Here is a 13,975-nt window from a genome sequence, read left to right as displayed (position 1 = left end):
CGAATGTAAACAGACTTGTGTCCTTTTATATCAGATTACCCCTGATCCTGTGAAACGGAACACTGTTTCATTTGTTTTTTTGGATCTGGCCACAGTAACCGGATGTAAATGGACCCCGTCAGTTTAAATCCAGCTACCCATAGACTTAAGGTGCCCATACACCTGCCGATTATCGTACAATAATTGCAGGTGATACCGCGATCGTACGATAATCGGCAGGTGTATGGAAGGCGTGCGACCGTTTCTACTGTACGGTTGCACGTCTTTTGTCTTCTGAGCACACTCGAAAACCCGCCGAGAACCGTATGATTTTTGGCGGGTTAGTGGCGTGCTCGGAAGACAAATGCCGAACGGGCTGGTGTGCGCAAGCGCACACTGCCCGCTCAGCATTGTAATCATCAGAAGCGCTCCCCTCAGGGGGGCGGGCTTGCGATGATCGAGAGTACAATCTGCCTGTCCAAGATGGGCAGATCGTACAAGATTTGAATGACCTTACAACCATCGCACAACGAAAGTCTTGCGATGGTTGACTTGTAAGGTGTATGGCCAGCTTTACACTGAGCATCCAATCAGGTCCGTCTGAAAAACTGACAGGCGGACTTGATTGAACCGCCCGTCCAAAAGGGGCCCAAGTCTTCCGCACCCTAACCAAAGCAAAATAAGTTTTGTCCGCATGCTTATTGACAAATGTCACCAGGAAACCAGATAAATAAACCAGCCACAAAATTACCTTCTCGGATCATTTTATTTCTTAGAAAAGAACACATTTATTCTCTCTCTCTCTCTCTCTCCCCACAAATAATTTAGAATCTTAAAAAACAAACAAATGTAAAATCCTACTCAATGTGAGTGAGGCTTACAGTGGGTAATAGTTCTAATACTGCCATTGACCTCTACAGCACAGCACACTGCAGGAAGGTTCTGTGACAACACTGCATATGATGGCGGAGTCAGCATGGACACATACATTGGGACTACAAACCTCACACGGACATAACTGTAAACATAACAGACCCTGGCTAAGGGCCACCAGACGGGCAATGTAGCACCAACGATGCCAGAGATTAAAATCGCCAGCTCCAGATTGCTGTTAATCTCTGTTGTCACCCCGATTTCATTAATTTATTGATTCAAATGACAGTAAACTCAGGAATTAAACCTTAAAAATAAATTCAAGTCCCTTAACTATTAACAAAAATGTATCTTATTTGTGTATCACTCGGCTGTAGATCCTCAAATTATCTCTGAATTGGTGCCGACACTGTCCTTCCTTCTGGAGGGTGACTACCTTTGTTCCCCATGGTCCCTGTGTGTGTTGTAAAGTAGTCACCGCTCCAAGCTCACTCCTGTGATGGACTACAATGTCATATTTAGTTTACTCATTTGTACTGAGATTGTTGTCCATCACAGGAGTGAGCATGGGGAACAAAAGTAGCCCCCCTCCAGAAGGAAGGACAGTGTCAGCACCAATTCAGAGATGATTTGAGGATCTAGAGCCGAGTGATACACAAATAAGATACATTTCCGTTAATGGTTAAGTTACTTAAATGCATTTTTAAGGTTCAATTCCTGAGTTTGTCACTTTAATTTAACAATAACTTAATAAAATCGGAGCCACAGCAGAGATTAACAGCAACCTGGAGCTGGTGATGTAATCTCTAGCATTGTTGGTGATATGTCGCTGCTACAGCACTAGGTTAGGACTCGTACACGCACGTACAATTTGCTGCATTCAGATCCTTCATTTACACAGCTCGGTATGCCCCAGTGTTGTATCCTATGGGCCCCTGCACAACGGCCCGCTTTGATCCGCAGCCATTGGCTGTGTAAACCAAAACTAGATAAATGTGTGTCCAGAGTAGTTCATTTGGCTGTATTACACTGTGCACCTGTAACTTATGGACGCTGCCACCACTGCTCCGGGCCGACACGTCAATAGAGTGTAATCAGTGGGCACGGATCACATGCAGAGGTGGCACATAAATAAAATGACCTCGGCCTTTGTTCTGGGCATGCACTGCTGCCTTGTGAGCAACTCATTCAGAGCCGACATGTAAACAGTATATAATCAGCGGCAGTGGTACCCACCGATTACACACTGTTGTTTATGTCGGCCCTGAGCAGCGGCTGCCTAGTGAATGAGTCATTTGAACCATTCACTAAGCAGCGGTTTCCTTAGAAATTGCTTTAAATGGGAACTATGGGGTAAGTGTTATACTAACCTCCTCCCGTGACCCAAAGCTCAGTATATAGCGAGCCATTGCCCGCGATATACTGAGACCGCCGCAGCCGGGACAGATCCCAACATTACTGTCTGGATCCATCCAGCTGCGTGAGTGACAGCTGGCTCTGCCTATCTAGAGGCAGAGCCAGCTGTACCCGCCCCCTCCCCTGTCCGTTCCGCCAGTCAGCGCTGGAGAATGGGTGAATCCCTGCGCGGAGCGGTGACAGTCACTGCAGGGAAGTGAGCGGATCGGCTGCATGTTTCTGCTCACTTTCCGATCTATAGAGTCATGTGACAGTCTCATTGTCACAGGTCGGCTCTAACTATGAGGACGCCTGGAAATCACTCACCTCATAGATCTCCTTTAAAGGGAAGAAAAAGAAAAGGAGGATCACCGATAATAAATCGTCCGTCTGACATGACCACAATAGCTTTTCCCGCAGCTACAAGAGCCTAATGCTTCTATTGTTTAACTAATATATAAGAATTCAGACTATTCTGCTACAAGACTGAACTAGAACCAGAAACCATTACAAGCCTAAAGTCATTACTGGCAGAGAAGACTCTTTCCAATGGAGTGGTGCAAAGTGTTTCATGCCGAGTTTTCAGTACAGAGTTTTTAGCGTGCTTCATTTTGGCACAAACAATCTTCTATGTGATATCCCCACCTGCTGAACCAAAAAGATGGAATCATTCATTGTAGGCATACAAGCCATGCGTGCTCTTTAGGGAGATTGCCACAAAGTCGGATAGAAGTGACATTTCAGGACCGATCAGCTGTTCCAGGGCAGATCGGTTCTCCTGCACATACACTTGTGCTCATAAGTTTACACACCCTGGTAGAATTTATGATTTCCTGGACATTTGTCAGAGAAGATGAATGATAACACGAAAACCTTTCCGTCACTCATGGGTAGTGTTTGGCTGAAGCCATTTATTATCAATCAACTGCGTTTACTCTTTTCCAATCATAATGACAACAGAAACTACCCAAATGACCCTGATCAAAAGTTTACATACCCCAGTTCTTAATATGGTGTGTTGCCCCCTTTAACATCAATGACGGCTTGAAGTCTTTTGTGGTATGTGTGGATGAGGCCCTTTATCTTCTGGCCAGGAAATCATTAATTCTGCCAGGGTATGTAAACTTATTAGCACAAGTGTACCATCTGCGATGCCGATCTGCCCAGGAACAGCTGAGAAAGCGTTGGAATTCTTCGCCTTTTGCCGGTCACACATTCCACTGCCAAAAAAGTGGGCGGGATTACGTTAAAATGTGCGACCACGTCACCGGTCACACGTTCTAACGTAGTCACGATCTTTGATAGAACACCGGAGCTAGGGACCATCTGTGCCTTTCTGCCCTTCAAATGTCCACTATGAAGACCACTCTTCCCTAGGTGGAGGCTGGTCCCGACTTGGCCCACCTTTCATGTAGCAGGCAGAACCATGGAGAACGAAGCCACTCATATACAAACACTAAACTGCTATGACTAATGACAAACTAGTGCAAAGTTCTGCAATAAGATCATTCAAGAATGCAATAGAGCCCCTTCCCGCATCACGAAGAAGCCTTTTCTCATACTGATTCATCACATGGATATGTTACCGTGTTTCCCCGAAAATAAGACCTAGTGATATCATCAGGGATTTCTGTAATATAAGACCTACCCCAAAAATAAGACCTAGTTCGGTGGTAAGTCTTATATTACAGAGATCCGCTAGGTCTTACTTTCGGGGTATAATAGGATTTTACATGTCACGGCCGCAGCTCCCTCCCTCCCATCCGCACGCACGAGCGGACAGCTGCAGCCAGGTACACATAAGACATCCCCCGAAAATAAGACCTAGTCTTTTTTTGTGAAAAAAAAAAATATAAGACACTGTCTTATTTTCGGGGAAACACGGTAATGTGATAATACAATATTTCAAGTTATGGGGTTTATTAAATCGTTTTCCATTTTCTCTTTCCTTTATCTGGTCTGCAGAGAGGCGACTGGCATGCGATTGGACACGGTTAGGGATCAAAGTCATATCTCATTCTCACAATAAAGGAGAGAATCCGGCATGCAGCCTTACCAGAATGCTAACGTCAGATTCACCCATCGCTTGATCATGTGACCTGATACCACATCCTGGTGACCACCAAGCCATTGCTGGCAAGCAAACCTCTCTTTGGACAGCAGTCACCATATGGTCCTACTGGGAATCCACTATGGCGTCAGCATTACTGTCGCCTGCCGCTAGGGGACGTACCAAAGGAATAAATGTAGAGTGCATTACAGAGAAGGGAAACAGTTTTGATTCACATTAATGGCTCAGTGGTCACTGGAATAGTAAGTGAGAGGAAATATCCCCAATGGGGGCACAGCATTTCAAGTGGGGATGAACCGATACCGGTTTTTCGGTATAGAGCAGGAGCACCGACATTTGTTTTTCAGTACTCACCAATACCGAAAGTCCCATTAAGGAAGACAGACAGCATGTAATGACTCGCCACCCGGCATCCCGATTAGCAGGGAAGCCGTCTCCATGCTCCACCGTCACCTGGTGATGAGGGAGCGTGGAGCCGGCTTTCTGGCCAATCAGGACGCCGGTTGCCATGTAATGACGAGTTGCCTGGCTTCGTGGTTGGCCAGCTTCATGACCAATCAGGAAGCCGGGAACCTCGCCATTACACAGCGTCTGGTGTCCTGATTGGTCGGGAAGCCGACTCCATGCCCCCTCGCCAGCAAGTGACGAGGGAGCATGAAGCCGGCTTTCTGGCCAATCAGAAAGCCGGGGGGTGTGTAAGGACACGCTGCCCGGCTTCCTGATTGGCCGCGAAGCAGACTCCATGCTCCCTCGTCACAAGCGACGAGGGAGCATGGAGCTGGCCAATCAGGAAGCCGGGCAACGTGTAATGACACACTACCCGGCTTCCTGATACCGGAAGTATCGAAGCATTAGGGCGAGTAGGAGTACTCGCCCCAAAAACTCGGTATTGGCACCTATACCGATACTAGTATCAGTAGATCCCTAATTTAAAGCTTGGCATACTTTATCCATAAACTACAAAGTCGGGCTGGGGTTGCAGATTAGGGGGTGTCTCTATATATTTGTGTACAGTCTTATTAATGGCAAGTATAATCATGAGCAAGTCAAACTCCCCTCAGCATCATCGTCGTCATCATCATCATCATCCTCCTCCTCCTCATTCCCCAAACTCTCGGCTCTGTCCACGGTTTATCACCTGCCCCGACGCTTCCAATGCCGGCACTCTGGATCTTTGGAGGTACTTGGCACCAGTGAAATATATGGGGAATTCACAAGTCCCCAGAGCACAGTGCAATAATGGGAAGCATGCGAGCAGGTGATGGTCTGCGGCAGAACCGAAATTTTGCTTCTGCACATCCGACAAAGGCTGCCATTAAAGTAAGTTTAACTTGCGCATGGCACCGGTCACCCTCAACACCGTATAACACTTCCCGGAGTCGCCCTTTAATATCCATTCTATGTAGAATAATGCCGCTGTATAGAACTCTATACATTTTTGGAAAAACCAGGAAAAAAAATAGACTGCAGCGCTATGAATGTCTATGACTAGGTCTACAGTGAAGTATGCGATGTGCGGGTAAGGAATGTACCACGGCTATAAAAATGTCATAAATACGAACAAGACTTTCTCCAACCACACTTACTAAAGTGACAATACATTCCATGAAAGTCTTTCACAAACGTCTTAGAAAAATAAATATCTTTAAGGGGCAGCTTTAAACACAGAATATGTTGGTGTGACCACACCTCTCTGGAATACACGTTGACGGAGGGAAGAGCGGGAATCTTTAATTGAAGTTAGTTTTTCGTAAATGTCTATTTGGTATTTCTATTGCACTGACTTGAAGAGGCCACGAGCCTCCCATAATCCCGGCTTGTATCGCCACTCCTATCACTACGGCCAGATCTGGGTCAACCGATGTGTTGGGCTCCATGCTGAAAAAGTCCCTGATGACTTGCCGAATACGAGGTATACGCGTAGATCCGCCAACGAGAACAATCTCGTCCACCTCACCCTTCTCCAGGTGCCCCTCTTTTAATACGCGTTCTATAGGAACCAGAACCTTCTGGAACAGATCGTCGTTCAAGTGCTCGAAGAGCTTCCTTGAAATTTCTGCTTCAAAATAGACCTTTTGGGCTCCACCGCTCTCATCTTTCTGGTTGTCCTGGTTTAAGGGGATATTCTCCTGGGTGCCACCTTCTTGGACCTTCTTCTCTGGTTCCAAGGAGTGCTGCGGAGGTAAAGTTAAAGGCATACGGACCCATGAGGAGTTATGCAATGTGAGGTTCAACTTGACGGCTTCCACAGACTGTCTGAGTCTGTGGATTTCTTCTTTAAGAGGTGGCAGGGATCCATAGGTAGTATAAATATTTTCATATAAGTACTGCAGTAGTCTCTGATTGAAGTCCTGACCTCCGAGCTTATTGTTACCTGTGAAGTTCATCAAAACCAAAAACTTTAGGCGAGTATAAACCTCAAGCAAGTCAATATCTCCCCAAAACCATATGAATGCACAATCCACTCAGTCTAAACATTTCAGTGTTTTTATACAGATGGAGGGTTTTCATTTCTGACTTGACCATGTGCAAGGACTGATGACACACTTATTTTGCTTAGGGTGCCCACACACCTTACGATAATTGTACGATAATCGCGGGAAACCCCGCAATCGTACGATTATCGTAAGGTGTGTGGAAGCCGTGCGACCTCTACTACTGTAAGGTTGCACGACTTTTATCTTAGGAACATGTTTGAAAACCCGCCGAGCATCGTATGGTGTTTGGCGGGTGTGTAGCATGTTCGTAAGATAAAAGCCGGACGGGCTGGTGTGCGCAAGCGCACACTGCCCGTTCGGCATTGCGGTCATCGGAAGCCCGCCCCTCAGGGGGGCGCGGCTTGCGATCATCACAAAGTACGATCTGCCTGTCCAAGATAGGCAGATCGTACGTTTTTTTAAAATTACCTTACAACCATCGCAAGACAAAAGTCTTACGATGGTTGTAAGGTGTGTGCCCATCTTTACACCCTAGCCAATTAGCTGCTTTAATGGGTTTCTATGGCCGGCCTGTGCTGGAAGTGGCAAATCATCTCTGAGTAGTAGCCTCAGAGCTGATCAGTTTTTAGGATTTTACAGAAATGATAACTGCATGCACACAGTATAAATGGTGCCCTTCATTACCTCAAAGATTTGCAGACTCATCAAAGTAATTGTAACATCATGGCTGCAAGGGATACCGTCATCCCGTAATTCTCGTACTTGGCCAAATACTCCCAATGCTGGAACTATCGGTATCAGGAAGCCGAGCGCCGATTCATTAACTGCCCCCCACCTTCCCGATTAGATGGAAAGCAGACTCCATGCTCGCTCGCCGCTTGGTGAAGAGGGAGCATGGAGCCGGCTTCCCGGCCATTGTGGAAGCCGGGCGCCGTGTAAACTCGCCCAGCTCCCTGACTGGTTGGGAAGCTGGGCAATCAGGAAGCTGGACGGCGAGTCATTACCGTCCCCCGCGGTTTCCAGATTGGACAGAAAGCTGGCTCCATGCTCCCTCGCCGGCTGGTAACGGAGACGGCTTCCCTGCTGACCGGGAAGCCAGGTGGCGAGTCATTACACGCCGCCCGGGTTCCTTAATGGGACTTCCGGTATCGGTATTGGCGAGTACCGAAATAAAAAAGGATATCGGTACTCGATACCGAAAAGCCGGTATCTTTCCATCCCTAATTCTAACTCCTCACCACTTTATGCAAATCTAAAAAAACAAAATTAAAAAAAAAGAAGAAGGAATGTGTTGCCTTCATATTTCTATAAACGTGTCTGCTCACCTGCCATGGCTCGAGTTAGGAACATTCCTCCTTGCTTATTTAATAGAGACACGTCCAACGTTCCTCCTCCCAGATCAACCACAAGGACATTGAATACATCAGCTTTATGTAACCCGTAAGCCATCGCTGCTGCTGTGGGCTCATTAATGACTCGCAAAACATCCAGACCTGAACAAGGAAAACAATGCAGCTATGAAATTATCATTAACCAATAACATAGGAATAGGAGAGAACAAGAACAAACTTTATTGTACAGCGTCTATAAAACAAAAACGAGTCTCTTGTTAACTAAAGCAACCCGCCAGATTCTCACTCTCATTCCCAGTGCAGAAAAAACAAACTCTGCAATGGTTGTCAAGGGCATAAAAAAAACAACAACTCTTCCTTGGACTGCATAACAAATTTCAACTTATTCTAAATGACATCTCTAAACAATAAAACGTTGGGGATGCACCGAAATGGAAAATTACTTTTCCCCCAACCTTCTTACAATGATTTTTAGGTTATATTATTTATTTTTTTACTTTATTGGGGGGGTCAATGGACCCCTGATATTTCCCTTTTAAAATAGAAAAGTATTGAGGAAACAGAGTCCACAATCTCTTTTTCTACAGCCCCAGCACCCAATGCACAGGCTTCCTGTTTATTCATAATCTGGAGATAGTAAATATTTACTAACAACCCAGTCATGAATGGACAGGAAGCCTCTGCACTGAGATGCTTCCTGTTCATTCATAAAGTGAGCAGCTGGTAAATATTTACTAAGTCCCTAATCATAAATAAACAGGAAGTGATGTATAGCATTACCTGTGCATAGAAAACTGGGCACATAGCAAGCTTACTATGTCCTCAGATGTTTACAAACACTCAGCGATCAGTACTCTGCTCTCCATTCTAACTGCGCCGCCCGTCACAGAAGCAGAGTTCTGACCAGCACCAGCCCCGCTCGGCATCCTGACATCTCTCTCCTCCCCGCTCGGCATCCTGACGGCTCTCTCCTCCCCGCTCGGCATCCTGACGGCTCTCTCCTCCCCGCTCGGCATCCTGACGGCTCTCTCCTCCCCGCTCGGCATCCTGACTATATATTAGTGATGACAATTTTTTTTTTTCCCGACAGAGCACAAAACCAGAACATCTTGAGAAGCCTTCCTCAACTGGGGTTCCATGGGACCCTAGGTTCCCTACAGAGGTTGTTTGGGGTTCCTTGAACAAGGATCAATTTCTGCCTCTCAGAAAGGTGATTTTTTTTTTAGCCATCTGTAAGGAGCCCATTCTTCCCAATGACCACAATGTAAGAAGAAGTCCTCCCACTGATCACCAATTCTCCTATGCGACAAAAACACTAGAAGGATCACTCACCAGCCAGGTTAGCGGCCCTTACAGTATAGTTGCGCTGTCTTTCATCAAATTCGGCAGGAACTGAAATAACAGCTTTAGACACGGGAATACCGAGGTACTTTTCTGCCATCTTCTTCAGCTTCAAAAGTAGAAGAGCGCTAATGTCCTCTGGGGTGGTGGTGAAGGTCTCATTGGTTTTGATAGAATACACAGCTTTACCCTCATTGTTCAGAACCTGCAGACACAGCATCCAGCACACAGTTATTGGGTTTTATACTTCGAAGAAAGCATTTAAAGAATTGTTAGACTAAATCATTGGTTATAAAATAAGGTCATGTGCATCTCCCACTGCTAAATGGACCTACCGAAGACACTGTATATTGGTACTAAGGATTGTCACTGGGGATGCACCGATATCAATACTAGTACTGGTATCGGAGCCGTGTATTTGGGCGAGTACTCGTACTCGCCCAAATGCTCCGATGCCTAGCCCGATACTTCCAGCACGTCATTATACGCTGCACGGCTTCCCGATTGGCCGGGAAGCCTGCTCCATGCTCTCTCGTCGCGTGTAATGACGTGCTGCCCAGCTTCCCGATTGGTCGGAAGCTGGCCAATCAGGAAGCCAGGCATCGTGTAATGACGCGTTGCCCGGCTTTCTGATTGGTCGGGAAGCCGGCTTTATGCTCCCTCGTCACCTCATGACGATGGAGCATGGAGCTGGCTTCCCAGCCAATCAGGAAGCTGAGCGCCGTGTCATTACACAGCGCCCGGATTCCTGATTGGCCAGAAAGCCGGCTCCATGCTTTCTCGTCACCTAGTGACGAGAAGCATGGGGACTGCTTCCCTGCTACTTCGGGAAGCCGGGTGGGGAGACATTACACGCCGCCTGGCTTCCTCAATGGGATTTCCAGTACTCTGTATTGGCGAGTACAGAAAAATAAAAATATCGGTACTTGTAACCGAAAAAACGGTATCGGTGCATCCCTAATTTACACTCTAGTGGAAAGTGACAATTGGAGACAAAGTGTGAATCTGATTGATGGAAAAGAAAATGAAAAAAAAAAAAAGGACAGTTCTTGCCACTGGCACTGTTACATGGGGTGGGGCCCACCAAGAGTAATAACTAGTCAATACGTCTCACCAAGTCATCATTAGAAGACTTTAACAAAATCCCTTCTTGCTGAAGGTCTAAAAGTTTTTAGCGCAATGGTAAATATTTTCCCAGTGTTCTTTTTTAAAGAGGGCCTTTCACAGTCTTCGTAATATTCAGTGCTGGAGATTTCAGTGAAGGTTTCAAGTAGGAAATGAAGCCACCAAACAAACGTGTGGCCCTCCGCATACATCCTATACCAGCCATTCTCCACCAGGGTGCTGCAGCACCCTGGGGTGCCTTCTAGCTTCGTCAGGGGTGCCCTCATACTTCACACAGTATTATGCATTCCCATGGTGCAGGCAAGCTGGTCACCAGCACTATGGAAAAGCATGATGCCGCACCATGGTGGGCTGCATTCAGAAGAAAGAAGTCCACCTTCATCAGGACCTGCTCCACCTCCAGTTCTCTGCCATGCTGCTGCAGGCACGGTGATGGTTGGAAGGTAGGACCTGATGAAATCTCCTGATGTGAAAGGTGGAAACACTTTTTTTGGGGGGGTTATTCTAGATAATACTTCAGACGACTCTGTTAATAGTGAGCATGTGTAGGGGCTACCACCAATTTTCCAACCTAAGAATTATCCTCTTGGAAGTTGTAATAATATCAGTGCCATATTTGCACACAAGTAAAGCGCACGCATTCCTATTTCTATTATCTGCTGCACTATATAAGCATTTGACACCTGCTTGAACCACCACTGTCCTGCACTTCCATGGCCAACATAAAGCATCACCCCACTCAGGAAAGATATAACCTAGAGATAACCGTTTAGTCTTATTCAGTGGTCCTTAGTGGTGCACCCCTGAGAAAAAGGGTTTAGTTTTGGGTCACGTTCTCTTCCCCTGTGAACTAGAAGCACAGTGTACAGTCTTACCTTGAATGGATACCTGTCACTCTCCTTCTCCAGCTCCTCGGGGGTAAAGATTTTTCCAATGAATCTTTTGGCATCATATATGGTATTTTGGGGGTAGGAATCTGCAAGCTCCAGACCTTCATATCCCACATATATATCCTGCTCTGTGAAGGACACAATGCTTGGGATACTCTGGTGACCGCCATCATCCATAATCACTTTCACTTCTCCCGTGCCAGACTGGAACACCCCAACAGAACAGTAAGTGGTTCCAAGATCGATGCCAATCACTTTTGGAGTGGGCATAGGCAAATATTGCTGTGCCAAATATCCAGCTAACAGAAGGGCCAAAATGGCAGAACCTAGTGTGGGAACACAGAAAATGACATTTAGTAAAAATATTAAAGAGCACGGCAGGCAACAAATGAAAGCAATTCATGAACTGACGATCCTACCCAGCAAATACCGCAGATGTAATCAGAACATTCACCTTAATCTGAGTTCTGTGTATTCCACTGACGCCAGAAATCACTGAGCTATGTAAACGGGTCTCTCACTCCATGAAGTATCTGCAGTCACATTTCAACTTCTCAGATTTGAATGCGTGGAGTGCGTAAGGCGCGGAGGGCAGTGGTCCGGAGTGCGTCAGGCGCGGAGGGCAGTGGTCCGGAGTGCGTCAGGCGCGGAGGGCAGGGGTCCGGAGTGCGTCAGGCGCGGAGGGCAGGGGTCCGGAGTGCGTAAGGCGCGGAGGGCAGGGGTCCGGAGTGCGTAAGGCGCGGAGGGCAGGGGTCCGGAGTGCGTAAGGCGCGGAGGGCAGGGGTCCGGAGTGCGTAAGGCGCGGAGGGCAGGGGTCCGGAGTGCGTAAGGCGCGGAGGGCAGGGGTCCGGAGTGCGTAAGGCGCGGAGGGCAGGGGTCCGGAGTGCGTAAGGCGCGGAGGGCAGGGGTCCGGAGTGCGTAAGGCGCGGAGGGCAGGGGTCCGGAGTGCGTAAGGCGCGGAGGGCAGGGGTCCGGAGTGCGTAAGGCGCGGAGGGCAGGGGTCCGGAGTGCGTAAGGCGCGGAGGGCAGGGGTCCGGAGTGCGTAAGGCGCGGAGGGCAGGGGTCCGGAGTGCGTAAGGCGCGGAGGGCAGGGGTCCGGAGTGCGTAAGGCGCGGAGGGCAGGGGTCCGGAGTGCGTAAGGCGCGGAGGGCAGGGGTCCGGAGTGCGTAAGGCGCGGAGGGCAGGGGTCCGGAGTGCGTAAGGCGCGGAGGGCAGGGGTCCGGAGTGCGTAAGGCGCGGAGGGCAGGGGTCCGGAGTGCGTAAGGCGCGGAGGGCAGGGGTCCGGAGTGCGTAAGGCGCGGAGGGCAGGGGTCCGGAGTGCGTAAGGCGCGGAGGGCAGGGGTCCGGAGTGCGTAAGGCGCGGAGGGCAGGGGTCCGGAGTGCGTAAGGCGCGGAGGGCAGGGGTCCGGAGTGCGTAAGGCGCGGAGGGCAGGGGTCCGGAGTGGGTAAGGCGCGGAGGGCAGGGGTCCGGAGTGCGTAAGTCGCGGAGGGCAGGGGTCCGGAGTGCGTAAGGCGTGGAGGGCAGGGGTCCGGAGTGTGTGGAAGGTTGAATGATGACAGCAGCAGTCTATGGTCTCTATGATTTGGCGCCCAGGACATGTGCCATACCCTGGATAAGTCATCTTTTTTATGCCCTTCCTGCGTTTTCCCATTGCTGTTGCCGTGTTTTGAAGCGGCCGGGTTACTTTGCGCCATTGTCATACATGACACATTCAGCATGCAGGTGTGAGCAGCACAAAGTGTGAATCAGCCTCAGCAGTCATCAGGAGTACAATAGGCAAATGTCACATAAACAACCTCCATCGCTTCCTGTTCTATCACTTGTGATGCAACCTCTGCAATAAAAAGTCTCACACTCAGAGGCTGGCTTTGTCAATCCAGAACCTTTTCCAGATGTTTCAGCACCACGAAGGCAGAACATAATGGACCTGCTATTTTGTATGATGTACTATGGGAAATAAGAGCTTACAGTAGGCATGAGCCAACTGCCCTTCCCATTGAAAAGAAACTACTGGTCCCAGCATGGGATTAATGAGTAGAAGGCCCCACCACCCCAAGGACAGAGCAATGGCAGGACTTGGGTATGGATTCAGTTTCCAGTAAGGGGGTGTATCACTGACAGTTCTCAACAGGCTGCACAAAACTCGTTTTGAACCAATCCCAATTTGTTCCCAACCAATCTGCCTTGTCGCAATATATGAGACCACCATGATACATCACCCACAACGCAGTCATTGCTTGTAATCCGGCAGCAGATACAAGTGGGCCCAGAAGTATACAGTTCTGTAGGCATGGGCAGGTGTGAGACTCTACAAAGTGACCCCCATAATGTTCCATGTGGTCTCCACCTACATATTCCTTCTATCCATATGGTACCTCCTATGTGACCTATTGGGACCCTCAGAGCCACGGCCGACCCAACTGGGACCTCAGAGCCGACCCAACTGGGACCTCAGAGCCGACCCAACTGGGACCTCAGAGCCGACCCAACTGGGACCTCAGAGCCGACCC

At 48.4% G+C, this 13,975-nt stretch overlaps 1 protein-coding gene across 1 annotated transcript in view; it reads right to left on the bottom strand.

The window, feature by feature from the left end:
- Positions 1–5,797: 5,797 nt before the first annotated feature.
- The window catches only part of HSPA13 (heat shock protein family A (Hsp70) member 13), an 11,622-nt gene continuing 3,444 nt past the window's right edge, over positions 5,798–13,975 (bottom strand). Inside the window, exons 2-5 of the mRNA XM_018565142.1 lie at positions 11,450–11,790; positions 9,441–9,654; positions 8,082–8,249; positions 5,798–6,692 (exon numbers count right to left, since the gene is read on the bottom strand). Coding sequence (XP_018420644.1) covers positions 6,049–6,692; positions 8,082–8,249; positions 9,441–9,654; positions 11,450–11,790 — 1,367 coding nt within the window. The 3' untranslated portion in view covers positions 5,798–6,048. The remainder of the gene's footprint in view (positions 6,693–8,081; positions 8,250–9,440; positions 9,655–11,449; positions 11,791–13,975) is intronic.

Source organism: Nanorana parkeri, unplaced genomic scaffold (assembly GCF_000935625.1).
Source record: "Nanorana parkeri isolate BGI_ZX_2015 unplaced genomic scaffold, ASM93562v1 scaffold817, whole genome shotgun sequence".
Taxonomy (NCBI): Eukaryota; Metazoa; Chordata; class Amphibia; order Anura; family Dicroglossidae; genus Nanorana; species Nanorana parkeri.
Note: the sequence above shows the minus strand (reverse complement) of the source record. Positions and strands in the feature narration are given on the sequence as shown.